This window comes from Lontra canadensis, unplaced genomic scaffold, assembly GCF_010015895.1.
Source record: "Lontra canadensis isolate GAN:19392208 unplaced genomic scaffold, GSC_riverotter_1.0 scaffold98, whole genome shotgun sequence".
Classification (NCBI taxonomy): Eukaryota; Metazoa; Chordata; class Mammalia; order Carnivora; family Mustelidae; genus Lontra; species Lontra canadensis.
The window spans coordinates 6,803,270-6,829,694 of NW_022631092.1; the positions used below are offsets into that span (position 1 = coordinate 6,803,270).

The window sequence follows — 26,425 nt, forward strand, 5'->3', positions numbered from 1 at the left end:
AACAAGATGGCTCCCGTCTCTCCTGAGACCATAGTCCAGAGCAGGCAGGAAGTATCTGAAGGTCTGATCTGGGCTAGAGGACTGGCTTCCATCATGGTTCAGTCATCTGGCTGTTGGCAGGAGCCTTCTACTCTTCCTCTGGCAGCCTCAGGACATGGCAGCTAGCTTCCCCAAAGGGAGTGCTCTGAGAAGAAGTGGCTGCGCGCAATGTCTTTTTTTTTTTTTAAGATTTTTAATTTATTTATTTGACAGAGAGAGATCACACGTAGGCAGAGAGGCAGGCAGAGAGAGAGAGAGAGAGAGAGAGAGAGAGAGAGGAGGAAGCAGGCTCCCCACTGAGCAGAGAGCCCGATGTGGGGCTCGATCCCAGGACCCTGGGATCATGACCTGAGCCAAAGAGGCTTTAACCCACTGAGCCACCCAGGTGCCCCCACAATGTCTTTTTTAGTTGACTCTTGGAAGTGATAGTCTATCACTTCTGCTATATTCTATGGGTTCCAAGGACCACCCTGGTAAAACGTGGGAGGGGATGGACAAGGGTGAAACTACCAGGAGGTGGGATCTTTGGGCGCCATCTTGGAGGTTGGCTACCACACCCCATTTCACAGCCAGACCCATTCAAAGAGTTGTGCACGCTGGCTCTCTCCCCATTGTGCTCTCACCTCTTCACTCAGACTGTTCTCAAGTCTTTCTTCTTTTGAAATCTAATGGCTTCTTCTCAGCCCTCACCTTGCAATGTTGCACCACATCGAGCCCTCCCTCCTTCATACTTTCTTGGCTCCTGAGATATTGCGAGCTCCTGATTCCCTTTACTTTTGGGCCCCTCCGTGGTTGTGTTCACATGCTTCCCTTCACTTGTTTGTCCATCCCATAGGGTTACTGCTTCTCAGGGCTCTGTTGGGGTTCCCTGCTTTGAATAGCATTTAACCTCATCTCCCATACTCCCTGCACCCCTACACTCCCCAGAATGTGGTCTCTGCCCTCTTCCTACTACCATCCCTTTACAGCAGCCCCTCTGGGCTACTCTATGCTCAGTCTTGGATTCTTCCACCAAAGGAGGCGGGGAGAGGTCTATAGGAAGTAAGAATCAGGCCATAAATTAACGCGGGCGGTAAGTGAAATTCATCGACCCCAGATGGAGAAGCCTGAGGGGTGATTTCATTACGCTTTTAGGTCTACAGAGGCCCCTTGCTTTGGGAAACATGACCCACTGCCTTGTCTTCTCCAAAGACCAAATAAGAACAGGTTAAGTTTTAGTAATAACAGAAATGACAGATCCAGGTTAGCGATAGAGAGGCGTTAAATGCCAGGAATTAGCTAGAGCAACTTGGAGTCTCATCAGCAGGTTTTTAAAAGTAGGTTAGGATTTTGCACATCTGAGATGATTCCTGCATAGACGGAACTGAGGGTGAGCAGGCGGTGGATTGGGTAACCTGCTCCATCCCAGGATCTGTCCGTTCTGTGGCTGTATGAGGGGCAGGTCCGAGGTGGAGTTGAGCCCAGAACCCAAATCCTGTCTGTTTCCAGCAGTGGAGCGTGACTGCGGCAACCTCTGGGCTGCAGGATGGGTTTGTTCTGGCTTGCAGACTTAGGGCGGCTTAGCTACTGCTGCTTGGTTGTGCCGGTCTTTCAAAGAGGCCAGAGGCTGATGTTATAGGCAGGATGGAGTGGAGTGAGGATGGGTGTAGGTTGGTGTTTAGAAGAGAGGCACAATCAGAGCAACCTTGGCTAGGGAACTGATTAGAGCATCACCTCCTTCAGGAAGCCTTCTCTGCTACCCCCCGGCTGGCTTAGGGCTCCTCTTCTGTGCTCCCAAAGTGTCCTGTGCTGCCTTGGTCCTTAAATGAACCCTGTGGTACTGAGATGTCCTAAGGGTTTGTCTCTCTTTTCGCCAAACTGGGAGCTCCTTGATGGTCAGACTGTTTTGCTGATGGCTGTCTCTGGGGCCTAGCACAGAGCAGAGACAGAGAAGTGCTAGGTAAGTCAGTCTGGACTAATTGACCTGGGGGTCAAAGCCCTCAGAGAACTTTGTACTACAGCCACATTTACCTCAAAAGTGACTTCAATATAGACCAGGAGAAAATCTGCCTTTTTTGGAACCCCATTGCAATGAGACATTGAAATTGAAGAGATGACCCAAGGAGATCTGGGTTCTGGTTTCTGCCCAGCCCCTGATTACCACATGACAGTCCCCTCCCCATGCCTCAGTTCCCTCACCTGTCAGATGGGGGTGACGACCCCACAGATGCACAGAGCTGACTTGAAAATCAAATGAGATCATGGGTGTGCAGGCAGTAAAAACATCTAGAGAAAGGTCTTTAAGACTTATACAGAGGTAAGAAGTTATTAATAGCCTCCTTATTATTCTTACCCAGAATGCCCATGGAAACGCAGCATGTGGCAGTCCCAGCCCCCGCACCCCACCCTCCCATACTATTTCTGTCCCTGGAAAGCAGGTTCTTGGAGTGGTAGTCCCCGCTTTTTTGCTGTGGGGAGAAGGGGGTAAACATCGGGCAGAGCTGTCCCCCCAGCTCTCCAGCTTGCCCCTCCTCAGGGGCTGTCACCAAATCCTTTGATTTAGAAAGCATGGCCGACATCGGCACACCTGCCATCTGCAGGGTTGCCCGCGGTGTCTTGTCTCTGTTCCTTCATTTGGTGCTGTGGCGGTGCCAGTGAGGTGACTCCCTAACAGACTCAGGTTCGAGGGGAGGCAGCTTTCATTCCCCTTTGCATTTCTGGGAAAGGGTCAGCAGCTCTAGGTGGCTCGTCCTCTCTCTCTTCCTGCTTCTCTCCCCATGGGTCCTCCACTGCCTACAACTCACTGTGCCTGGAGAATGGAGAGCTTTGGCTGGGAGCGGGAATAAGTCCAGGTTTCCGTCCTCCCCTACACCACTCACTTCCCTGCCATGCAAGTGTGAGGCTTGTGCGCCTCAGCTGGCCTATGATGAGGGCGGCAGAGAAGCAGGTGGCCTGAAGACAGGAAGAGGAAATCCGGATGGGTGGGAATCTTCGAGTGACGTCATCCTCCACGAAGTTCTGGAGGCAATATCCAGGTTCTGCCAGCGAGCAGCATCCTTCAGGATGTAAGGCCTGGGGGCTCTCAGCCCCATCCTGGACCTCATCTTTCAGTTTCCTATGGCCCTAATGCTAACGTGTGAACATTAGCAGGAGGGCAAAGCAGAGCTGTGGAAGTGGGGTCTTCACTGGCCTTGGCAATAACCAAAGTACTGGGGCCCAGCAAGGCAGCGAGTTCAGAGGAGAGAAAGCCAGCAGCATCTAGCTGAGGGCCTGGGAAGGCTGGCATCCGGAGTGAGGTGTCGGACAGACTCCACCAGCCCTGTCCAGGCTTTTCAGTCCATAGGAGGAGGGAGACCAGCAACAGTTCTTGCCAGTCTCATGGGCAGGGGCCACTGTCAGAGAAATGCAGCCCGGCTGCCCTACGGAGGTCTCCTAATGTGCCTTCGCTCCCCCTCCCCACTGGGCCAGCCAGGTCTGCTCACTGCTCACTTAAAACGCTGCCCTCAATTCTATCTTTAGCTCTGGCTGCTGAGAGCCTGAGTGACAGGCAGGGTGGGGGCTTGTGCTGGGAAAAGTGTGCAGCTACCGGGTCTGCTGAGAACGTGGCACCGTGGCAAGGAGTACGGCCCGGGTCACACTCACTGCTGTCTCTGTGACCAGTGCCTCGGGGGGACACAGAGCTCTACCCTGGTGCTTACTGAATGGGCAGTGCGGGGAGGAGGCGTCCAAGCATGGCTAGAGCAGAGGCCCCCAAGGGAGAGGATGCGAGCAGGCCCAGTTGGTCCATAGATCAAGTCAGGGACCCTGATGGAATTCTGCACGATCTTGGGCAAGGCACTGCCCCTTCTGGCCTCAGTTTCTTCGTTTGTAAAAGGGGACTGGATAAGCAGTTTTCAGCCACCTCCAGGGATCCCCACTATGACCTCCACCACCACTTGGCATCCCTCCACCCCAACCCCACCAACAGGGTGTTGCCACTGGGCTTGATTCAGAAGGAAGAGAAGCGATGGGTTAATGGGACTCTCCTACCCCTTCCATCAGGGTTGAGTTGTTTTTATCAATTCTGGATATTGAGCTTCCTGGAAAGAGTCTGTTAGACAAAGGGCAGCTCCCTTTCCCCAGCGCATTCAGACTCGAGAAGCCAGAACGAAATTGCTTCTTGTAGCAGGTGCCAAGAATGGCCCCTCAAATGCCTCTCATCAGGACTGATATGAAAATCCCTTATCTGAGCAATAAAACACCAGCAAGCTCCCATCCAGCCAACTATCTTTTCCAACAAGAGGAAGCAAAGTGCCCAGCAAAGGACAAGGAGGGGCTGTGGGGAAGCCCTTGCAAGGTAGGAGGAGAGTGGACTGGAAGGGGCTGACCGGAAGACGATCCAAATCCACAGCCGGACCTAGGGGAGGAAGCAAGCCGATGTGCAGCTGGTAAGGAACCTTGAGACAGGGAGCTCGGAGGAAAATACCAGGACAGGGAGGTGGAGTCAGGATCTATCCCCCTTTGTCTGTCCTGAGGTCGGAGGGCATGGCAGGCCTCTGTGTGAGGTCCTAAGGGAGCTCTAGTAGCCTAGTGTCCCGGGACCTACCCAGCTTGGTGTGCTCACCCAGTGGAGCCCAGAGAACAAGGCTATGGGCGAGGCAGGAAGGCCCTCTGTGGAGAGGGAAGCCTGGCCCTCTCGACTTCTCATTCTTCTTCTTGTCCTGCTTTACGAGAGGAACGTCAGACAAGTTACTTTCACCATTATTATGTGCCTCGATTCCCTCCCTTCTGTGGAGATAACCTTGGATCCTGCTTGTATCACAGAGATGTTCTGATCAAGTCAGATTATAGATGGGAAAGATTTCCCTTTCAGTTACAAAAACTGCTTTAGAGGTATTCTGCAATGGCCAGAGGGCTGGGGTCTAGCTAACAGATCCCTGCTTCTTCCGGGTCCTTCTTCCTCCTGCTCTTGCAAACTTACTCCAATGAAGCCTCCCTTGAGCTCTCTTCCGCCTTCCTTCCCAGAGGCATCCTCCTCCCACACCCCCATCTTTCCCAGCCTTCACCTTGGTCCCGCCTCTGGTGCTGAGTTCCCAGTAAGGTCAAGTTCCTGACCAGACCCCTGCTCCAACCTCCCAGCTCCAGCTCATCCCACACACTTGGGCTGGAATTATCATTGTCCCTGCCTGGAGGCCCCTGAGTTACTCGTCGAGGATACACAAAGGCCCACTGGCATCTCACTGACCCGATCACTCCAGCCACCCACCATCCAGCCACAACCCCAGCCACCTCTGTAAGCAATCAGCTTTCTATTTCCTCCTACCTCCAAACCCCTCTTCCCGGCTCCCCCCACCTGAGATGTGCTCTCCTTTCTCTCTGCTAAATCAAGAAAATATCTTTTTTTTTAAAGAAAACACCTTTTGAATAATTGGTCAAACATTTCCTCCCCAGCGAACTTTCCCCAAATAACTTCACTGAAATCTTGACCTCCCTTCACTTTGAACACTTTCTAGAACAGAACAGGACTGGAATCTCTCTGTAGTGCATGTATATATGAGGTGTGTGTCCGTGGGTTCTGGTAAGTCCCACGAGGGGCATCCTTCCCAAAGGGACCACAGCCTCTGGCTCCCCTGGTGGGACGGGTGCAGGTCACTGACTAGCTGGCAGACTTCCTTCGGTAGGAACATGACTAGGTCAGCCTTGGTGTGGCGGAAGGTAGCAGGGCAGCTCCGGGTGCTGAGGCCGCAGTGACTTGTATGAGCGTGAGCCGTTCCAGAGACTTTTCACTGAAATGTGGCCACAAGGCAACATCCTCTAAAGCTACTCCACAGCATTGGTCACCTGCGGCCCTGGCTGGGACTGTAGATGGGGCTCAGACGTTGCCGCTCGTTTCCTGCACGCTGGCTGGCTGGTGTGCACCACCCGCACGTGGCTAAGGGAGGAAGGCTCAGGGGCCACAGGTGTGCACAGATTCGGCTCAGCACACAGTCCCCGCCTATCCTGTGGTCTTCCATTCCGATATGCCAAGCACAGTGCATTTTGGCTGCTAGGTCTGGAGTTTCACCCAGAGTCACCCTTAGGTGCTTCCCAACCCCACAATTTCTTTTCAAGCCTGCAATTGTTCTGGTTGGAAAATGAAAAGCCCTCCCTGCCAGCAATTAATTTACCAAAATAAACAAGAATTCTGCTTTTCGTGACCAAGACGGTCCCTGAATGCCAGTCTTCGGGCTGGCAGATTGCAATTTCTGGTGGGTGCAGCCAGCGCGGTTCTGGTCTGCAGTGATTTATAACAGAGGTTATGAGAAAAGGAGAAAATGCAGTCAGAAAGAAGTGGAGGAGTGATGCCCAGTTCTTGTCCTCATCTCTAACTTCTCTGGCAAGTCTCATGCCCTGACATCCCCCTCCCCAACCCCACCTTTTTTTTTTTAAACTGTAGATGATTCTTGTTTTTCCATTCTGTTTGGTTTGGCTTATTTCCAGCCCTTTCCTGACAAGGTTGCAGTGTGGCCTGCTGCTTCCACGCCCATCACCGCCCACTGGCACCCTCAGCATTTGTCCTTCAGGACTCTTGTCTCGCTACCTTTTCCAGTGGGTCTGGAACCCTTCGTCAGGTTGCTGCTTTGGGGGTGGTTGATTTGATACGTTCTAGACACAGTATCCAAAGTGTGAGATGCAACCTCGCTCCTTCCCTTCCCTGAACACCCAAGGAATAGGCTCAGATGCATTGGAAAGGGCGGGGGCAGGCGCGGATCTGAGCTTCAGAGATGCTGAGCAGCTGGGAAGAATTTGTTCAGGTACGCAGAGTTGAGGGTCTGGAGGTGGAGGCTCTGAGTGGCACCAGCCAGGAACCATTAGAGATGACATCCGGGGAGTTAAAAAGCAGCGATTAAGTCTGAGAACATTGTCTCCTTCATCTCAGCCCCTGCTGAGAATCAATCCCCATAATCACCACTTGGATCACCAGGGCTGCTCCCAGGTTCAGCTCACTCCTTTGTTAGGTAGACGAGGAGGGAAGAGGAAGGACCTAGCAGCCTTCTTCTGACACCTACTCTTCCAACTAACTTCCTGCTTCCTACCACTGCCTACCTCTGAGAATTTTTCTCTTCCAGGCTTTGCAATTTGGATGGTTATCTTGGCCAAGATTTTATCTGTTTGGATCCTGGGGAATCCCTGGGCCGGACAGTGGTCAAATATTGGCTGTGTATGGTTTCAGGGTGCCTAGTGTTAAAAACAGACACAACCCTGTCTTCAAGGTGCTCTCAGTTTCTCCTGGAGTGGAAGCAACACAGATGACAATGGAAAAACACAGGGAAACTAGAGCCTAATTTCCTTATAGGCAATGTAGGAAGTTAAAATCTCTTCTTTGTGCTTTCTGCTTTCAACTCAGTCTTGCTACCTCCCTATTGTCTCCCACACAATTCCATCCTGGAAGAGCTAGGACACAGCACTCCATGGAGCCTCTTTACTTAGATCTTCTCCAGAGAGATACAGAAATGGCCCCAGCTCTCTCTGGAGGAGTGGGAAGGCAGAGCAATATTGATAACAAAATCCAATTAACAACTTATAGACTGGACCCAGAGTGAGTTGTTTGCTTTGGCTTCAGTTCCACGCTTAACGGGCAACCCCAGGAGACGGTGCGTGACCTTCGTGGGAGCAGTGGGTGCTACAAAAACACACAAGAAAAATCTTGCCTCCAAAGAGCATATCCTCCATGCATTTCTGATCCTTGATTTATAAAACTCCAATCATACAGAATCCTTTGGAATATAGTACCAAAGGTATTGAGGTATTAATGCTTCTTTGAAGGTATTAGAGGTATTAATACCTTTGAGGTATTAATACTTCTCAGATGCCGTCACTGAACTACTGCTAACGTCACAAATGTCTTTAAAATCTCATGCGTTTTTATAATCGTAAGAAATTTATATTCAGTATTGGTTTCAATATAAAATGATCCTCCTCCTCCCCAATCCCATACTTATCAAAGTCTAGTTATAACGGAAGCAGTAGGAAAATGGGGCAGTAATTCTGTCTTTTGTACCTCGGCGTGTTCTATTACACCCAGGGTACACAAAGCACCCCCTGAGAATCAAGGTGATGGACACTCAGTACCAGTTTATTAATTCTCCCTCCATTCTAGGTCACCTCCCGGTCTGACCTTGTTAGGTGGCTCCAGTCTCCATTTTTCCTCCTTTGGCCCCCCATTTCTACAAGCTTGGAGCCTCTTAGTTCTGGGCCATCCCATCCCGAACTTGCTTTCTTTTTGTGCCTCTTTCATGGGAGGTTTCCTGTTGGGTTCTGGTCCCTAGGCTTGTGTGTTTGTATATTTGCTATTTGGTTTAGGTTTTGGGACACTCAACCAAATTTATGCCCGAGGCAGAAAGTGGCTAAAAAGCTATTTATCATTCCATTAATTCATTAAAAAAATATTTATTGGCCACCTGCTCCTTGGACTGAGAGCTCTTTCAGACACTGGGATTATGGTTATGAGCAAACTAAAAATATTCTCTGCCCCAGAGGGACAGATATTTAATTAAAGAAGCGAAGAATTACAGTATGTAATTCTGAATTGTGCCACGAGGGGAGAGAGCCCAGGGCTCTGGGGATGGAGAGCAAAGCCCTTGATCTGATCTGGGGGAGGTGGTCCAGGAAGGCTTCCCTTCCAGAAATGGAGAGGATGAGCAGGAGTTCCTATCTGAATGCTAACCAAGTGGGAGGAACATTCGGGGCAGGGGGACCAGCCTGTGTAAGAATCCTGTGACTGAGGGAAGGGAGCACAGCTCGTGTGAGGAACTGAAAGGAGACCAGTGTGGCTGGAGTGGGTACCGAAAGGAGAAGTGGGTCAGATAGGTTGGGGAGTGGTGACCAGAGTTCTAAAATACTGGGTGCATGGTCAGAATATAACCAAATGTGTTTACTTAGTTCCAAGGTCAATGAAGTAGGAGGAAATTTAAGTAAAAACAAATTAACCAGCAGTTCACGTGGAGGTCAATTCACTACAATAAATATTCCCCCCAGTCTCAGAAGACGAAGGGTGAGGCCATGTATGTTGAATGAATGAGAGAAGGATGGCTGAGGGATGACCAAAGGTCAAAGTGCTTCCGGCCTGGCTCCCAACCAAATTGCCCCCATGGCTCTTCCTTCTGGTTGCCATGGCATTCCGCCCTGTGACTGGCACTGTGCCACTGTATCTGTGATGGTTGCCTGCTTGCCTCTCCCACAGACTCAGAGCTTCTTGAAGGCTGGGACCTTGCCTTACTCTTTCTTTTGTCCCCAGGGCCAATCACCATGCCAGGCATAAAACTGGGGCTCAGAAAGTGTTGGCTGAGGGACAGCACGCTGTCCTGTCCCTGTAAACTCAACCAGACTACGTGGTGATCAGGGTGATGGAGTGAGAGGTTGCCTAAGCCTTCTATGCCCTCAGGACTAAGCAAACATTATGGGAGAGCCAACTGCATTAAACATCTGTTTGGTGGCCAAATCTTAAACTTGTTCTTATAGTGATCAAATCCAGGTCCTTGTGTTTCTTGTGGGTTTTTCTGTGGGTGTGTCGAGCTCATCCTTCGGCAGGAAAATCCAAAGGATGAATCGCTGGTCCTCCCCACGAGCCTATGATATTATTCTGAGTATGAGTAACTTTTGTATTTCCAAGCTACCGTGCGCACACCCATCATTTTCTTTTGTTCCTGTACCACCTCTATGAGATATTCAACTAAAAAAGGCTAAATGATTCATCCAAGGTCACATGGCAAAGAGGCTTTTCTCCTGTATTCATTCCCGCTGCCTTATTCCCTACCCCAGCACTTTGCTTGACCCACCTTGAGAGAAGATGGTTCTCAGCAGCCATGGTCTGGGAGATGCTCCGTTAGCTGTTTGGGCCTTGTTCCTCTGAGCAAGCAAGGGCAAGCTCTGGTGGGAAGCCAAGGGGAGGGGGTGGGATCCTGCCAGAGGCTGCCGGGATTTAGCCTCTACCAGAGAAGGGAGAGAGCTGGATAAGCCAGATCAGCTTTCTCTTGCCCTTCCAGAAGCAAGCTGATACAAGGTGCAGCTACAGAGCCATGACCATGACCCAGACAGGAGCCAGGAGCAGTCAGGAGGTTTGCTGAACTGAACTGAAGACAGACAGAAGCCAGACAGCGAGGGAAAGCCACTTCCTCCTGAACCCAGGGCCAGGGAGCCTGCAGCCTGGAGAAAAGCTAGTGTTGTCAGTGAGTCTTGATGCACGTGACAGAGGCTTCTACAAGATGTGAGCCAGAGTCCTGCAGTCTGGAGTGACCCACCCAGGATGGGGCCCTGTTGTGCCTTCTTCAGGAGAATGCCATCAAATCAACCGTTCCTCTTCCCCATTCTTCCCCATTTGTAGACCAAAGCTATGATAGAACTAAATGGTCAGATGCAAAATGAAAGAATCATTGACGTTTTCCTGTATTAAAAAAATTCACTAAAAGACCGCTGAGTGCTGAGTTTGGGGCATTTACTGAAAAGTGAAAGGGCAGTCTCTGTTCTCAAGATGTTTACAGTCTAGTTAGGAAGGTAAGCCGACAGACGAAAATTATACTTGAAAAAGAATGTGGTTAAGCGTCCTAAAGATAGAGGATTAGAGTCTGCCTTAATGAAGCCAAACCACAGGGAGGACCAGTGGAGGGGACATTCGTCTTGAATGGCACCTGGAATTAAATTTGGAAGACAAATCCATGGCAAATGCCTAGGATTCTAGGCCATTGAGCAGTTTCCATGGCTGCAACCTTCTTTTCTGATCTGGGAGGATAATAATAATCAGGTACTTATTAGGGATGGGCACTGCACGAGCCCTTTGCAGACACCACCTCAGGTCACCAGCAGAACGGCTCAGAGATGGGTATTCTTAGCCTACTTTACAGCTGTGGAAAGGGAGGCCTTCAGAGGTTAAATAACTTACCAAAGTCAGTCAACGGGGAAGAGTTGGAGGTGGAGTATAAACTCAGCTTGGATGTACAATTTTAAATGTTACAGAAATCTGTAGACAACTATGTTCCCAAAGTGAAAATCTCCTCACAGATCCTAGGGGAAATGCTCCATTGTCCCTTGGAGCAGTGCACGTGCTGGGTGGCCTCTCTCTCTCTCTCTCCCTCTCTGGTGCCAGCCTCCTAGACTCAAAAGCTCCCTGGGAGGGACTGAGACCAATAGCTCCAGGCAGAAGGCAAGATTAGGAGAAAAAAATAATCAAGACCAGGCATCTCGGAGTTCTGGAGAAGCAGAGGAAAGTCCCCTAGGCGAAATATGTCTGAGATGTCTTCTAAGTCAAATGTCGTGGTCCTAGTCTCAGTCCCTAGCTTCTCTGGACTCTAGGGAGGTTCCTCACTCTCACGGGTATGATTAGAGACTAGCCCAATCCTTTCAATTTATATACCACATGTTACCAGGAGTTACTGGCAGAGCCCCTAGGCTGTTTTCTCTTTGTCTCCGAATGGGTCATCTTAGTGCCAACACTGTCAGTAATTTCCCTCAATTGCAAAACTCAAAAAATCTTAACGACTGTTGTGTACATCCTCTGAGACTGTCAAGCCTCGTTTCTCCTTTTCTGTTCCATCTGCGGTACCTTCTGTGGTAGAGGCCTGTGGGGGTGGGTTGGGGGCAGAGAGCAGAGTGGTGCGTTTCTCAGGTGCTGACATCAGACGCTGCTCTTGCTGGCCGACCATCTGCTTCCTCGCTGGAACCCCCGGCACCCCTGTCACAGTCAAGGCCAGCAGCCATCCATTTTGTCTGCCAGGCTCCTTATCGGCCTGGCCCACCGGCAGCCAGAGCTAAGCTCCTTTCACCTGCTGGCTGCTCATCTGGGACATGGGAGGCGTGAAGAAGGGCCTGCCATGCTGCGAGGAGCCAAGATCTTCCCTGCCAGAGCCCCTGCAGATGAGGGTCATGCTAGGTCCGCCCCAAGGTCTCATGCCCTTCCTCTCCTCTTGGGGTAGCGAACACCTGTGCTCTGTGGCTACCAGGGGGAGACACACAGAGAACAAGTGGGGACGCCTGCAGAAAGTGTGCGAAGTCACTGCTTTTCTGCCCCAATGGTGAGGAGCTGGCCAGCCTCACTCACTTTCCTCCTCTTCTTCCCGCACCTTCTAACCCTCTGCAGCCCGTCTCCTAGGCTCCACCCTCTCCCGTGCCCGCCACTCCTTTTTAGGAACCAAACCCCTGGTTTGGAGAGCATGGTAGGTTCCCATAGCAATGGGCCTTTTAGCTGTTTCCATGGCAACCAACACCCAGACCGTTTAGTTGCTAGTCAACTGACAGCTGTAAGTGAATAGGCTTCAGTTTGGAATCTGAGGGATGGGCCAGGGGATTCTCCTCACAGAAAAAGACACAATCACCCAAAATGACTCAACTCTTCTAAGGACGCTGTTAGGCAGTATCTGTGGAGAGCCAGTGCCACCTTCTACCTCAGGTCACACAACAGTGCCCCTCCCATTCCCAACACACACACACACACATACACTCAACAGAATACCCCAGGCTTTTCAATCTTCCAAGCTCCGTTTCCAGTTGTCTCCTCCCACAGGGCCCTTGGGAGAAACACTTGTTCAAGATGACAGTCACCTCAGTGACGTATCTCGCACATAACCCCTTCCTGTGTCAGTGCTCTTCCCGTGTACCATGACCTTGACCTCATACCATTTCACTCCCCAGACTTCCAACTGTGTTGTTTATTAAATAATTATCCTCAGTAAGCAACCCAGTCATTTCGGCAATATTTGCTTTTTGGATTCTCAGACATGAATGGCTAATCCTAGATCATCTTCCCCTGGCCTGGACCTCACCTGGGTCAAGCCATTTTTCATACATCTGTGGGTTTTCTTGGAGAACGGACTTACATCAGCCTTTGCAAGGCATGATTAAGATCAATCTTGTTTCTTTAAAAAAAAAAAAATCAACTAAGATTTCAAAACCAAACGTACAAGCTTGGAAATTACTCCATGCTTATTGCTTTTTATTACCTCAAGATCTGTCCAAATGTCAGCCCTCCCACCTAACCCTCTCCCAAACTAGAGATACTAGATATCAGGTTCCTGTTACTCTGTGAGCATGCTTTTTTAATGACCGGAGTCTGGGATTGTTCTGGCCTGGAATTCATGCAAGAGAGGAGCGGTGTCTGAGCTTCCACAGCTTGCTCAGTGGACTGGAAAAGTATGAGACCGTCATTGGAAAGAGCGTGACCTTTTTTAGGTGGCCCAAGGTTCAGTGCTTCTCAATGCTTTAATGACTCAGGGGGCGCTTATGAACCGTCTGTACAGAAGACGACCTTTCGAACTAATCCCCCCACGGGAGCGCTTCCCAGCTCACAGGGCAGGCTCCGTGTAGCCTCACAGTGGCTGGTAAACAGTTCATAAGCTGTTGCATCACCTTCCTGCTCTGCCTGAAGGATGGGCGCTGGCTGCGCTTTTTTTCTTCGGTCTTCTTTTAGTATGTGCGGGCATGAGTATGGAATCAGGGTGGGCCGCTGTGAGCTTTGAGTGTGCTCGGTGACAGAAGCAGTGTTCTGGGAGCAGGGAGAGAGCAGGCACACATGAGAACCGAGCTTTTCCAGGCATCTCAGTAAGTTCCATGCAGAGGAAGGGCTCATTTTTTTGGAGGTGATCTATCAGCACACATCTGATTGAACCTTCGGATTTTCCTGCTGTTTCTAGGTGAGGAACAAGATCTACCTCCTAGAATCATTGCTAACATCTACCAAGTGTGCACCATGGGCAGGGTGGGGGGGGGCATTCTAAGTGTTTTCCATGAGTAAACCCATTTAGGCGCTGTAGCCCTGGTGTTCATTATACCTCTTTAACAGATAAGGCAACAGAAGCACAGAGAGGTTAAGGGATTTGTGGACTGCCCTGGTAGTCCTATGAATTGGTGAAGGCAGGATCCAACTACCAGCTGTCTGAAGCCAGAACCCACAGCAGTTACCTACCTCCGGAGTTGTCCGAGTATGACAGACCTAGGGCCCATCACGGCAACACCCATGAGTGGGCTGACTCCCTAGACACAACTTGAGAGGATACACCAAGTGTCTCAGCTAAAGAAGACAGTGGTTGAAAGGTTCTGGGAATTAACTAGTAAGTCTTGGCTGCTGCTAATTTTATTCCTGATCTATGCCTGTCCCCTGGTGGTTTTCCTGGGAAACTCACAAGCCAAGGAAATCCAAGGTTCTAGTGAAGTTAGTGGGATGAAATGAACTGGACCACGTGACTTACTTGCTGTCTAGGCACCCCAGTCTAAAAGGGATGGCCTTTCAAGGTCCACATTCCCCAACTCACTCAAGAATAGAGCTGTCGCACCTGTGACTGCTAAAAGGTGATGGACAGTACACTGATTAAAACAGGCAGTGAGATACATGCCCCATGATTATACTCGCACTTCAAAAGCAATAAAGGCCAAGATTTCATTAACTTGGCCATTATCTGCCACAACTGCCCCTTTCATTTTTAAGCTTCTAAACTTTCCTCACAGTTATGGCTCCCAAAAGACTACTATGCTTCGTGCCAACCTGCAACCTCTTGCTCGCTGCTCCCCACCCCCCACGGAGTTCCCTTGACCTTTCACATGTTATCATTGAACTAGGTGGTGTTTGCTTTCACCGCTTCTCTCAAGCACATCTGGTGGTGTCAAGAGTGTGCAAAATAAAGCAAAACTATCATGTCGTTTTGTATAAAACAGATAGGCAGAGTCTAACTGGGCGAAGAGGGAAGAAAGGGCAGTGACTGAATGTGTCCTGTCTTTACTGCACTGTGGGACCATGGGACCGGGTGTCTGCCTTCCACAGATCTGGGGGAAAACACTGAAAGAAGCAGACGACCACCACCAACATGCAGAAGACAAGACTGCCAAGTTTTATTTACTTCAGAAGGACATTTCCAGGGGCATCAGGAAGCCACAAGTTAGTGTTGTTAAAAAAAAAAAAAAATCAAACATCTGCTATCAAGTGCTGCATTTAATGAAAACCACCTAAGACAGAAAAGGAGACAGGAGATCACCATAGAGGACGGGCTGCTCAGAGGGGAGCTTCTGTGGCAGAGCACCTCCCCTCCACCGAGAGGATGGGCACCGCCGGACAGCAAGTCACTGTCGTCCAGTGGAGAAGCTGCGCTGGCCCAATGCGCTGAACTCAAGGAGGCACTTGGAGTCGAGGAACCTGAAGATGTGATATCCCAGGAGGTGGGAGGGGTCTGGAACCCACCCTCTGCTGCCAGGGCCCATAACCCGAGGGCAAGTTATCCAACAGCCCTACACAGCCTCACTCGGGTCCTGACTGCTGGACCCTCCTTCTCCCAACAGCAAAAAACACTGAAGACCATTCAAGCCATGCTTATCCCTCTCCTTCCCTCATTTCTCCCCTACCCCTTCACAAAAGATACTACAAGGGCAATAGTTCAGAGCTCTCAGGAAAGGGGGTCTGGAACCCTTTGGAGGCTGAGAGGCATAACACAGTGGTGTGGAAATTCCTTTCATCTTATGGCACTGATCTAGGTTAGACTGGATTTCTCCTGTGCTCTCTCAGCCCCCAACGGACATACTGGCAGCAGCAGGTCTAGCCTTCGATCTGCACTGGGATTTCCCAGCAGAAGAGATGCTGGCCTTTGTCACCCAGGAGCTCCCATTGCACCACCAGTTTGATCTGAAGAGAAAAAGAATTGGGAAAAATGAAAGCAGGACCTCGCCTCGATCCGGAACAGGTTTAACTATGATTCCTAGTAACAAACTGCCTAATTCCTCAGCTCTCTCTTCTTGAATCATGCCATCAGGAGGGCTGCCTGGGATGTGGGCGCGGCCGGTGCACTTGAGCTCACACAAGCAAACCAAGTCCCACATGTGATTTGGTGTGAGTGGCGCTACACGCTCACCTCACTGGCTCGTGGGATCTAATTCCGAAAGCGCTCTTGTCCCTCTGAGATGAACGGTACATGATGAAGCCTTGCACGGGAGGTAATTTTACATTTAAACAATTTCTTATAGATTTGGCAATCCAATCCAGCTCTTTCCAAGCATAACCAATTAGGAGCAGAGAGCAGAATGTCCAATTCGTAGGCATAACAAAATACCTTGTTACTAGTACTGAAGATATCAACACAAAAAGGATGTCTGAAGAGGTTTAGGACTATATGAATAATTTCTGGAACAGTAACACTTTGTAGCAAAATAGCTTCAGTTATATCTTGAACTTTTTTTTTTTTTAATAACACACCTCATTAGAAATCTCTGCTTTGATTTGTTATAGCATGGATTGCCCCTTCTAATTTTTCTTTTTAAAGATTTTATTTATTTGACAGAAAGAGATCACAAGTAGGCAGAGAGAGAGGAGAAGGGAAGTAGGCTCCCCAATGAGCAGAGAGCCCGATGTGGGGCTTGATCCCAGGACCCTGGGATCATGACCTGAGCCGAAGGCAGAGGCTTTAACCCACTGAGCCACCCAGGCCCTCTGCCTACAATCTTTTAACAGTGCCTAGGTTTTGGGGGTCACAAGGCCTGGCTCTAGATCGAGATGTAATGTTTCTGAGCAGAGTAGACTCTGTTCCTACTGCTTAACACTGGAGGCTCAAATTTCTTCATTCATAAAGCAGACGTAATATTGCTCAGCGAAGTGTGGTCAGGGGGATGGAGGGAGACATTGTGTATCAAAATGGTGTCAGGAAGCGACAAAGAACAGAGGGCCGATGGTGAAGAGGATCTGCCATACCTCAGGATTCCTAACACTCCCACTCATCTCCTCACCCCCCGAGCTTCTGTGCTTCATCACAGACAGATGAAGGACCCTGACCCCAATCTTCTCTTCCTCTCCCCTCAGAGTTCTCATCTAGTCACAGGCCTTCGGCATCCCGAACGACAAGGTCACTTACGGACGGGTACTCATTCTTCACGGGCAGTTTATTCAGGTAGCTGTAGGTCTTGTCTTTTTGGATGGGGCAGTTGATTCCACTCTTACAACCATCAGCCTCAGGAATGGGAAAGGGAACTGGGACGCCCAACACGATGCCATGCACCACAGCTTTGCTACTTTGAGACAGAATATCTAAGAGAAACAAAAGAGAATTAGATAGTAAAGGGAACAGCTTATTTCAAAACCCTAAGGAAAAAATTAAGATATGGTCCCAAGCAACGGCACTGCGAGGAGAACAAATCATCAAGTCTGTATTTCTTCATTCCTGGAGTCTATTTCTCTTTGTAGTTATGCCTAATACCTCTGTGAATGCTACAGACTAAGTATTCACTCTAAAAACAAAACAAAAAAAGCAACCAAGACGCTTGTTTTCTTTGCTCTCACTCCCACCTTGCTCTTAATGGTCTTTCAGTTTCTTGGGGGAATCAGAGCTACGTAAATAACCTTATCCAACAAAGTCACGGAGTTTTTTGGCAGTAAACTTTGTTAATTATATCAGCTTCTGTCAAGTGTACAGGGTATCTTATGGAGTTTTAGAAGACTGATCTCTGGATTCTCAAATGCCCTGCCCGCAGGATTCCATTAGAAAATTAAGAACAAAATGGAAAGGGAGCTCCACAGAAATGCCATGGGCTGTAACAGGAAGAGAGAACCCTTTAGAAACTGGCTAAGATTAGAAAGAAGAGGTGTATTTCTTGCTTTCCCTCTAACCTCCATATCATAAGATGGGCAGGTAGAAGGAATAAATACAATAAAATTAGGGCAACTAACTAGCTGTTAGGTTATCCTGGAGATCCAGAGTACTGGCTCTGTTTCTTCCTTCCTTCCTTCCTTCCTTCCTTCCTTCCTTCCTTTCTGGGTTGGGGATTACTCTTGTTTACAAAGCACGTTTTTGGTTTGGGATAATAGAGGGGGCAGGGTAACATCCAGGAGAGAAAACAACTCTAGGATTTAGAGCTGTCTTTAGGCTTAAGAACAGAAGATGACAGGAACGTTGAGATTTCTTATTAGGCTGTCCCATCTAGTTCGACAGGATAGAAAGCGAGGAAAGGATTCAAAGTAGATGCCCTTTCTAGAAATGAAGCTCAGATTTTTTTTCTTGGGTTCCCAGCGAATTCCCTTAGGAAGGTAGGTCTGAGCTTTGCACAGGCAGGAAGGGAGGTCACGGACGTCCTGACTGCAATGCCTCCGCCCCACATCCCCACGTTTATTCCAATACTTGAGACTTGTTAGGCTTTAAGATGAACTTGAAGGCAACAGCCACTTTTACTCACTACTGGTGAAGGTGACGTTGACACTGTAAGACTGGCCTTTGTGCAGTTTGCAGGGCTGGGTGGGGCATGGGTTCACATTCAGTTCCTTTATAACGCCAACCCCAGAACCTGTTAAACAAAAAGAAAAAATGAATTGGAATAGGAGGGAAAATAAACCACCTATGCTGTCCCTTACTTAATGGGAATGTGCCCTGCTCTCCAAGAAACTCTTCATATTTGATGGCTGAAGGGGAATGAAGAAAATCGGGTAAGTATAAAAAGGCAGCCGCCCTGCTCTGTATCTTCTTGGGAGGGCTACACCAGGGAAAGTCATCCCCACCCCTCCTTCCATTCCCATGCAGGATTTATTTTTTAAAATTTTTTAGAAAAGATTTTACTTATTTATTTGACAGAGAGAGAGAGAGAGAGAGAGAGAGACAGCGAGAAAGGGAACACAAGCAGCGGGAGGGAGAGAGGGAGGAGCAGGCTTCCCACTGAGCAGGGCTATGCTGGGCTCCATAGGGGCTCCATCCCATCGCAGGAAACTGAGCCCAAGGCAGATGCTTAACGACTGAACCAGACAGAATTTAAAGCAGCATACTTATGGCACAAGTGATGGCTCAGGGGCTCAGGGCTGCCATAGAGACTGGCTGCTCCTGAACTAGCCCCCCACCCATGTTCTTCCGATCCTGTCCTGGTTTCGCTCCAAACTGGTGGTCACCGAGCTTTGTATACCCTTACCAGTAAAAGCAATCTTAAGAACACATCTGCAGTATACAAGCGTATACTCCACTTCGGAAACACGCGTTCTTCAAAATTAAGTGTTTCTGGGACACACTGTGTGTCTCTGCAGTCTAAACAAAGGCAAAAGTGCTATTTGTTCCCAATAAATCCTTGCCCTAAACAGGTTCAGTAAAATCTTTCAAAATCCCACTGTCTGATCCAGGCCCCTGAAACTGGACAGCTGAATGGAGAGAAAGCAAGCAAACTGCCTGTTAACACCATCTACACCAAGGAAAGCTTTTTTGTTTTTTTTTTTAAAGAGATTTTGTTTGCCAGAGAGAGAGAGAGAGAGAGCACATACAACCACGGGGAACGGCAGGCAGGCAGAGGGAGAGGGAGAAGCAGGCTCCCTGCTGAGGCTCCATTCCCAGGACCCTGGCATTAAGACCCAAGCTGAAGGCAGATACCCAACCAACCGAGCCAGCCAGGCGCCCCCGAAACACCCTCCCCCTCCCACCCCTGCCAGGAAAGCTTAAGCTCTGCCTTTCAGCCATCAAGGCTGAGAGATAGGCTCTGGGACTGACACCTGGGTTTGCAATCTCACAGGCTCCAGGACTTACTGCAAAACTTCAAAACAAGATACGTCTCTCCTCTGGGGGAAAGTTAACAGTGACTGCCTCATAGGGTAAGTGAGCTAACACACTTAGAGCTCTTAAGTGTTTGCAACATAGGAGCGCTATGTAGGTGTTCATTTTATTACCATCTCATCGGGATTTGGTCCTCGAAGTTAATCTAGAATAGCTGCTCCTGGGTGGGTTAGCAAGTTCCTTTTTGACACAAAAGGTGGGCCTCTCCTTTGCAGTCACCAGGTTTGCTCAGCCCATCGGATATGAAAAGAGAAGCTCATGTTGAAGGTCTTGGCCTTCTCAGCCTGTGCCTGCTCTTGGCTGGGACAGTTTCATCGAACTGACCAACACTGCTCCAGGGAGGTCTGCAAATAATAACTTGCCATCCCTCATCCCCAGCTTGCTTCTCCATCATGAGCAAAGTTCTCAAAATACACCTGCAAGAACTCTCTTCTGCAAGCACTATCTTCCGCTCACTGTGTCCTCCTATCTTCTACAGACAGGAAAACCGATATCCGGAACTTGAATCAACAACCTATTGAAGATCAGTGCTTATGCTAGAGCTTTCAACGTCCACTTCTATCTGCTTCTTTCCAGACTGGGTCACGTGTTCTAGGAGGATCCGAGGAAAAAGGGCATTACTTGGAGCTCCTTCATCCACTTTTACTGACAAGAGGTGCTTGGACTTTCAATGTCCACAGAACAAACTCCTCAGTCCTAATCGGCAAAAATAGCCAAACCAGTTTGCTTGGCCGCATTGCTTACTTGAGGAAATACCACTCCAGGGGGAAGGGTCAGTGGTAAAGCAGCACTTGAAAACCCTTTGATGTGGGCACTGACGTTTTTACACTGTTATTTCCCAATTCAGAAGTCAATTGAAAATCTGTAACTGAAACCATCCTTCCCTTTAGAAGTTCTTGCCATAGGTGTAGAGCTGCTTTTTTCAAATGAGAACAGTATCTGGATTTGGTTTCCGGATGTTAATTTAATGTTACCACTGAAACCCAAAGTGGTTCACAAACACCCACTAATTTCCTACAGCTTACTAGCTGTAAGAACTGGGTAAGTTACTCCATGTGCCTGATTCCTCATCTGTAAAACAGATCCTGAGGGCTGAATGAGTTAATAAAGTTAATATAATATCTTCATCCAAATTTGGCCACTAAGTTTAATGGAGGGAAAGGCAGTAATTTGAGGCGATAACAGCATCTTTCAAGTGCCAGTAGTTCCGTGGAACAGCATTTGTTAAGTATTAAGAGGTCTGCAGTCTTTACTCTTTAATCAATCCTGTCCCCTAGCCCAACTTTGTTTTTGTTTCAACATAAATTTTGATGATATAGTGGAGATTATCTATTCCCTCATTTACTTTTTCAACACATATTTACTGAGCAGTTTCTATTACCTGGGCACTAGATATAAAGGATCAAACTTACTCTCGTTCCCACTCTGCTGGGTGACTTTGGGTAAGTTACCCAACATCTCTGGAGTTCAAGAATTGACTCCAGGATCTCCAAGCTTCCTTCCAGCTCACAGATTCTATAAAATGTCTTCTTTCACTTATCATCCCACCTTTTCACTTCTGGAAAGTTCTGCTCGAACAAATAATTCCATAGACTTGACTCACTATTTAGTACCCGCCCCTCCCGCCTTGTATTTCCCCAAAAAGATCCCTACTACAGAGACAAGAGTGGGTTATGTGTCACAAGCTGTGACCAGCAACACGAGTTTTACGTACAGGAAGAAACAATGATGAAGAATCACAAAATTATATAGCCCAAAGGAAGCGGCAATGGAGTAAATCATGAAAAGGAGAATTGGCTTTAGACTGGTCAGCAAAAGGGAAATTAAAAATAAAAGCAAGCGGCGTGGGGAGGGAGAGGTCATCCAAGATACGAGGCGTACACAAAGTTCTGCGCCCCACCGCTCACGCCCCGCGTAGCACTGGGATCTCTAGTGGTTTGCCCTACAAACTTTAGGAAACTTCAGCAAAAGGCCCAGCTCCAGGTAATGTTCAGGGACCCCAACCACGCGTCTCAGAAAAGAGACAAAGTTGTCTGCCGTTGGGTTTCGCTACCCGCAGCTTCTCCCCCACCCCGGCCCACTCCAGCGGCTGAGCCTGACCGCCCGCGGGACCCGCCCAACCTAGCCGGGGGGTCTCGGCGCGGGGTTCCCGAGGGGGCTGCTGCAGAGGGCGCGGGAATCTCGGGCAGGTTGGGGCTCACCGCAGTCCTTGAAATGCACCGGCTCCGCCAGGGCGGAGACATCGAGCGCCAGGAGCAGGAACGCGGCGACCAAGAAACGCATCGCAGCTAAACGGGTTCCAAGCGCGAGGAAGGAAGAGGGGATCGTTCCAGTCACAAGATAAACCTGCCGGGGCGGGCCGGGGGAGGAGCCTGGTCAGGCCACTCATCACCAGCATCTACGGCGGGCCCTGCCCGCGCCCCGCCTCCCGGCCAGGAGAGCCAAGCTTGCCTCGGTCCCGCCCAGACGCCAGCTATCTCCGCCCATCTGGTCCTCTCCTCCCATCTGGTCCCCTCCGCGGCTTCGCAGGCTTGGATCCAGCTCCGCCCCGCCGCCTCCTCGCACAGACGCGCCTCTGGATTTTGTTGGTGCGCCTTCGCTTCCGTAAATGGAAGCATTTCTAGCCAATCAAATCTCTTCTCCTCCAGCACCACCCAACAGGGGCGCTCGGGGGCGGGGTCTCTGTGGGTCCCGCCTCCGAAAGCCTAGGTGGAGAAAAGGATTGGGGCGACGCGGGGGGCGGGGTTTGTGGAGGAAGATGGCTGCCGTCCGCGGACTGTCTCTAACGGCCGCGGCGCTGAGAGCGGTCACTCCCTGGGCAAGGGGCAGGTACCAAGCCTACAAAGGCACCTGGGAAAGGTGTTAGGTTCTGCGCCTCCAGAACTAACGGGGGAACGAAGGCCTGCGGGGGAGGCGAGGGCTTGGTGTGAGGCTGTCCAGGTGGAGGTCGTCAGGGTTGCCGGGAGGCTGTTCAGGTAGAAGTGACCTAGGTGCCCCTCTGCTCCCGGGCTCATCCTCCTCCCATGTGCAGCAGGCTCCTTGCGGCCTCTCGAGGACCTCAGGCTCGTCGGGAAGCGTCGTCCTCCAGCCCCGAGGCCGGCGAAGGGCAGATCCACCTCACCGCCAGCTGCGTCCAGGTAGGAGGTCGGACGCGGGGCGGTGGTTCCCCGGCGAGGGCCAGGAGTGCGGGGACTTCCCCTTGGCCCACCCTTCTGCCACCTCTTGCCGAGTATTCTTGATCCCCGTTTTTGCATTTCAGAGACTTCTGGAAATCACCGAAGGGTCGGAATTCCTAAGGCTGGAGGTGGAGGGAGGTGGATGCTCTGGATTCCAATACAAATTTTCCCTGGATACAATTATCAACCCCGACGACAGGCAAGAAGGAAGGGGTGGGTCCTCAGAGAATGTGTGGGAGGGATAAAAGTGCACGTTTGTTTCGAATTTAAAAAGTTTGCTAAGAACGCCCAACACCATCCTTCTCACACAGCGGGAATACAATGAGGATTTGTTGTCATGATTCAGAATAACTATATTACAGGAGGGAAGCTGGCCTCCCTAGGTCCTTAGCATAGTCAGGCTGGACTGGATTCCAGGCCTAAATCCCTAAACCATTACCAGTATTCATTCCATTGACCCTTTTTGCCTCAGAGAAAAGCAGCACTTGTTAGAGGTAATAAGGAATGCTTCTCCTGTATTTGGAAAAACAGGATATGCACCCCAGGGCTCAGAGAGTGTTATGGTTTTGGTGTTTATGATAGTCCTTAATGTCTTCCTCCTGTCTTTTTCAGGGTGTTTGAACAGGGCGGGGCGAGAGTGGTGGTTGACTCTGATAGCTTGGCCTTTGTGAAAGGGGCCCAGGTGGACTTCAGCCAAGAACTGATCCGAAGCTCATTTCAAGTGTTGAACAACCCTCAAGCTCAGCAAGGCTGCTCCTGTGGCTCATCCTTCTCTGTCAAACTTTGATGTGATGACAGGTGACCCAGAGATTGCTGCCACTTGTACCAATTTGAGGAGCCTAGGATTAGTAGAATTCTAGAAGTTTCCTTCCAATCATGTCTTCCTCTCAGTTTTATTTCCCTCAGTCCAGGAGTGTTGTGTTTTGCCACTGTTATTTTCAGAATATGAAGCTTTTACTCTCGATCTGTTTTTCACTCACACATTTCTGAGGCCAAGCCTCTAGGTGCTGTGATCTAAGATACACTAACTGGTTGAAATCTGCCTGCTATAATCTGTAGAGCCTCCAGCGTTCCAAAATTTGGAGTCACTTCTCAGGTGCTTGTACATAAGTGTGTAGCTATGTATAAAAGCTCCATTCTGAAGAAAGTCCTTAGTTACTTGTGTTCTGGATCAGGGTCACAGATTGGGTAGCTTGAACACTGGTTACTAGGCTAGAAAGGATGAGAAAGGCAAACGGAAGTTTCTCTTTTTCATCTCACTCTTCCTGAATGTGCTAGTGACACCCTTCTTTTTCTTTCTTTCTTTTTTTTTTTTTTTTTTTCCTTTTCCTCCTACATCCTTATTTTCTGTGCTGCCCATTCCCCGCTTCCCATTTGTTAGGGTAGATATATTTTCCTCTCTTACTCGCAGGTCTGCTAGATTCACAAAACCAGTAGTCCATCACCCAGGAAACTTGGATCTAAGCCCCACTGATAACCTGAATCATTTAAAAAATAGGCCTCATACTCTGTACTCACACAGACATTTCAAGATTCTGCGATTATTCAATGACTGAGTCTTTTTAGGACATGTTGCTTTACTAAAATGTCTTTGGTCTCATGCATAGCAGGAAGGGGTCCCCTTGTTGTAAAGATAATGGATGGTTAGGGATTTTCTTTCAGGTTGGATTACCAGATAAAATGCAGGATGCCCAGTTAAATTTGAATTTCAAATAAATAATTTTTAGTGTCAGCGTGTCCCAAATATTTTATGAGACATATACTAAAAATTACTTGTTGTTTATCTGAAATTCAAATTTAACTGGGCATTGTGCATTTTTATTTGTTAAACCTGGCAACTTTATGTTAGGGTTGCTGAAAGAAAAGCTCTTGAAGCCACAAATTCCAATGAATTTTAAAGTACTTGTTTGGGTATGGCACTTAATTAGGCTACAGAGCTAGCAATAGTTGTTGTAAGTATGTGACAGTGCTGGGGGACCCAGAACTTCATGGACAGACAACTAAAAAAAAGACAGAATGACAAATGATTTATTAATGCTCATGTGGGAAAACCACAACCAAATTGGTTCTGGAAAAATTATTGGTTAAACTCTTGTTTTCCTCAATAGCCTAAAAGTTCATTATAGCAAAAACTTGCATTTCTGGACTGGATTAAGGTCATTCAGCAAAAGAATTTACCATTAAAAAGGGAAATGTAGATTTTAGAGACAAGATGAAGCTTGGGTACTTATATTTTCAATATGGGAAAACCTAGGATTTAGAGAAAGCAAGCTGTTGTGTGTACAGTGTGTACAAAGAGAAGGAAGGGACACTCAGAAACCTGACCTTTGCAGATTTCCATGGGAGGAGGTAGAAAACGGGATATCATGGGAGCGTCTGTTTAAGTTTACTAAGACATTTAAAGTTGCTGCCCATACCTGGGCCTAATTAGATTTTCAGCTCAGACTAAGTCTTTTCATCCTCTTTAAAAAGAGATTTTGCTACCTTTTAAATGTTGGAACATATTGTTTTAAAGAGTGCACTTTATTTTTATTTACTTTTTTTAAATAAGCTCAATGCCCAGCATGGGGCTTGAACTCATGACCCTGAGATCAAGAGTTACATGCTTTACTGACTGAGCCAGCCAGGTGCCCCATGATTTTGTGATTTTAAAACTCATGCAGAGCAGGAGCTTAAATGCTTTAGTTGCTAAATAAACCATTAAATTGCAATGGTCACTTAGATAGGAACAGAGTCCCTTTGAATGCCTATATCTAAGTACCTGCTGCTAATGGGGAGAATTGGGATTCTGTGTTTTAGAAAGGGTGGGTTTGGGAGAAATCACCTCACTTTATCACACTAGAAAGCCTCGTGAGAAAATCTGAAGTAGTAATAAGAAGCTTCCATTGGAGTAGGATGATGTAGAAATTTTAACAGCAGAGAGCATAGAGAAATAATAGCATCAAGGGGATACTGGGCAATTTGCTTGGAATAAATAGTAAGCTTAGTAAAATAGGTTTAGGGTCTTTTGCAGGCCCTTTATGATCAGGTGCCCTCTTTCTGGTAAAGACCAGCAGATGTTTTCACAAATTTTGCTTACTGTGCAAATTCATTTAGGAAAACTTGATACTCTTCTGGTATCCATTGGAAGATTTTTTTGCTTCCCCATTACTTTCAAGGAGAAAGGCCTTATTGTTGCAGAATTGGTTTTATTTATGCAAGTTAGAGAGTGTTTGGGGGTAGCATGCCCTGCCTTTGCCCTAGTAAGATATGATGCAAGAAGCAGAAGTAAGGGAGCCCTACATCTGCTTTATGTTGTGAATATGCCTTTTTTTTTTTTTTAAAGCAGACACCACCCCCCCACCCCCCTCCACCCCCCACTGAGCATGGAGCCCAGTGTTGGGCTGAGCTGGATCCTGGGACTCCAGGGTCACGACCTGAGCTGAAGGCAGATACTTGACCGATTGAGCCACCCAGGTGCTCCAGCGGTTTTTTTTTTTTTTTAAAGATATTATTTATCCATTTGACAGACAGAGATCACAAGTTGGCAGAGAGGCAGGCAGAGAGAGAGAGGAGGGAAGCAGGCTCCCTGCCGAGTAGGGAGCCCGATGTGGGGCTCAATCCCAGGGCCCTGGGATCATGACCTGAGCCCAAGGCAGAGGCTTTAACCCACTGAGCCACCCAGGCGCGACCCCTTCTTTTTTTTTTTTTTTTTTTTTAGGGTTTTATTTACTTATTTGAGAGAGAGAGGGA

General features: G+C 48.7%; 2 protein-coding genes across 5 annotated transcripts; one reads left to right on the top strand and one right to left on the bottom strand.

Annotated features, from left to right (window-relative positions):
• Positions 1-113: 113 nt before the first annotated feature.
• NPC2 (NPC intracellular cholesterol transporter 2) lies at positions 114-21,863 on the bottom strand. 3 transcript variants are annotated; one of them, XM_032837388.1, is made up of 6 exons: positions 21,719-21,863; positions 18,169-18,276; positions 16,854-17,026; positions 15,534-15,634; positions 11,033-11,037; positions 114-124 (listed from the first exon to the last, which is right to left on the bottom strand). In XM_032837388.1, exons 1-4 carry the CDS (start codon positions 21,798-21,800, stop codon positions 15,548-15,550), a joined length of 450 nt encoding a protein of 149 aa, XP_032693279.1. In that variant the 5' UTR covers positions 21,801-21,863; the 3' UTR covers positions 114-124; positions 11,033-11,037; positions 15,534-15,547. The 3 variants fall into 3 exon arrangements, with proteins under 3 accessions (XP_032693279.1, XP_032693278.1, XP_032693277.1); XM_032837387.1 differs by lacking the exons at positions 114-124; positions 11,033-11,037 and adding an exon at positions 15,093-15,151; XM_032837386.1 differs by lacking the exons at positions 114-124; positions 11,033-11,037 and having other exon boundaries at positions 15,114-15,634.
• Positions 21,864-22,257: 394 nt separating this feature from the next.
• ISCA2 (iron-sulfur cluster assembly 2) lies at positions 22,258-24,423 on the top strand. 2 transcript variants are annotated; one of them, XM_032837390.1, is made up of 4 exons: positions 22,258-22,346; positions 22,549-22,654; positions 22,777-22,892; positions 23,306-24,423. In XM_032837390.1, exons 1-4 carry the CDS (start codon positions 22,276-22,278, stop codon positions 23,478-23,480), a joined length of 468 nt encoding a protein of 155 aa, XP_032693281.1. In that variant the 5' UTR covers positions 22,258-22,275; the 3' UTR covers positions 23,481-24,423. The 2 variants fall into 2 exon arrangements, with proteins under 2 accessions (XP_032693281.1, XP_032693282.1); XM_032837391.1 differs by having other exon boundaries at positions 22,552-22,654.
• The last annotated feature ends 2,002 nt before the right edge of the window (positions 24,424-26,425 follow it).

Coding starts and splice junctions, on each gene's coding strand:
- NPC2 (XM_032837388.1), bottom strand. CDS start 21,800: ATGCGTTTCTTGGTCGCCGCGTTCCTGCTCCTGGCGCTCGATGTCTCC. Junction 18,277..21,718: donor GGTGCATTTCAAGGACTGCG/GTGAGCCCCAAC, acceptor TTTGTTTAACAG/GTTCTGGGGTTGGCGTTATA. Junction 17,027..18,168: donor CAACGTCACCTTCACCAGTA/GTGAGTAAAAGT, acceptor TGTTTCTCTTAG/ATATTCTGTCTCAAAGTAGC.
- ISCA2 (XM_032837390.1), top strand. CDS start 22,276: ATGGCTGCCGTCCGCGGACTGTCTCTAACGGCCGCGGCGCTGAGAGCG. Junction 22,347..22,548: donor ACTCCCTGGGCAAGGGGCAG/GTACCAAGCCTA, acceptor TCCCATGTGCAG/CAGGCTCCTTGCGGCCTCTC. Junction 22,893..23,305: donor ATTATCAACCCCGACGACAG/GCAAGAAGGAAG, acceptor TGTCTTTTTCAG/GGTGTTTGAACAGGGCGGGG.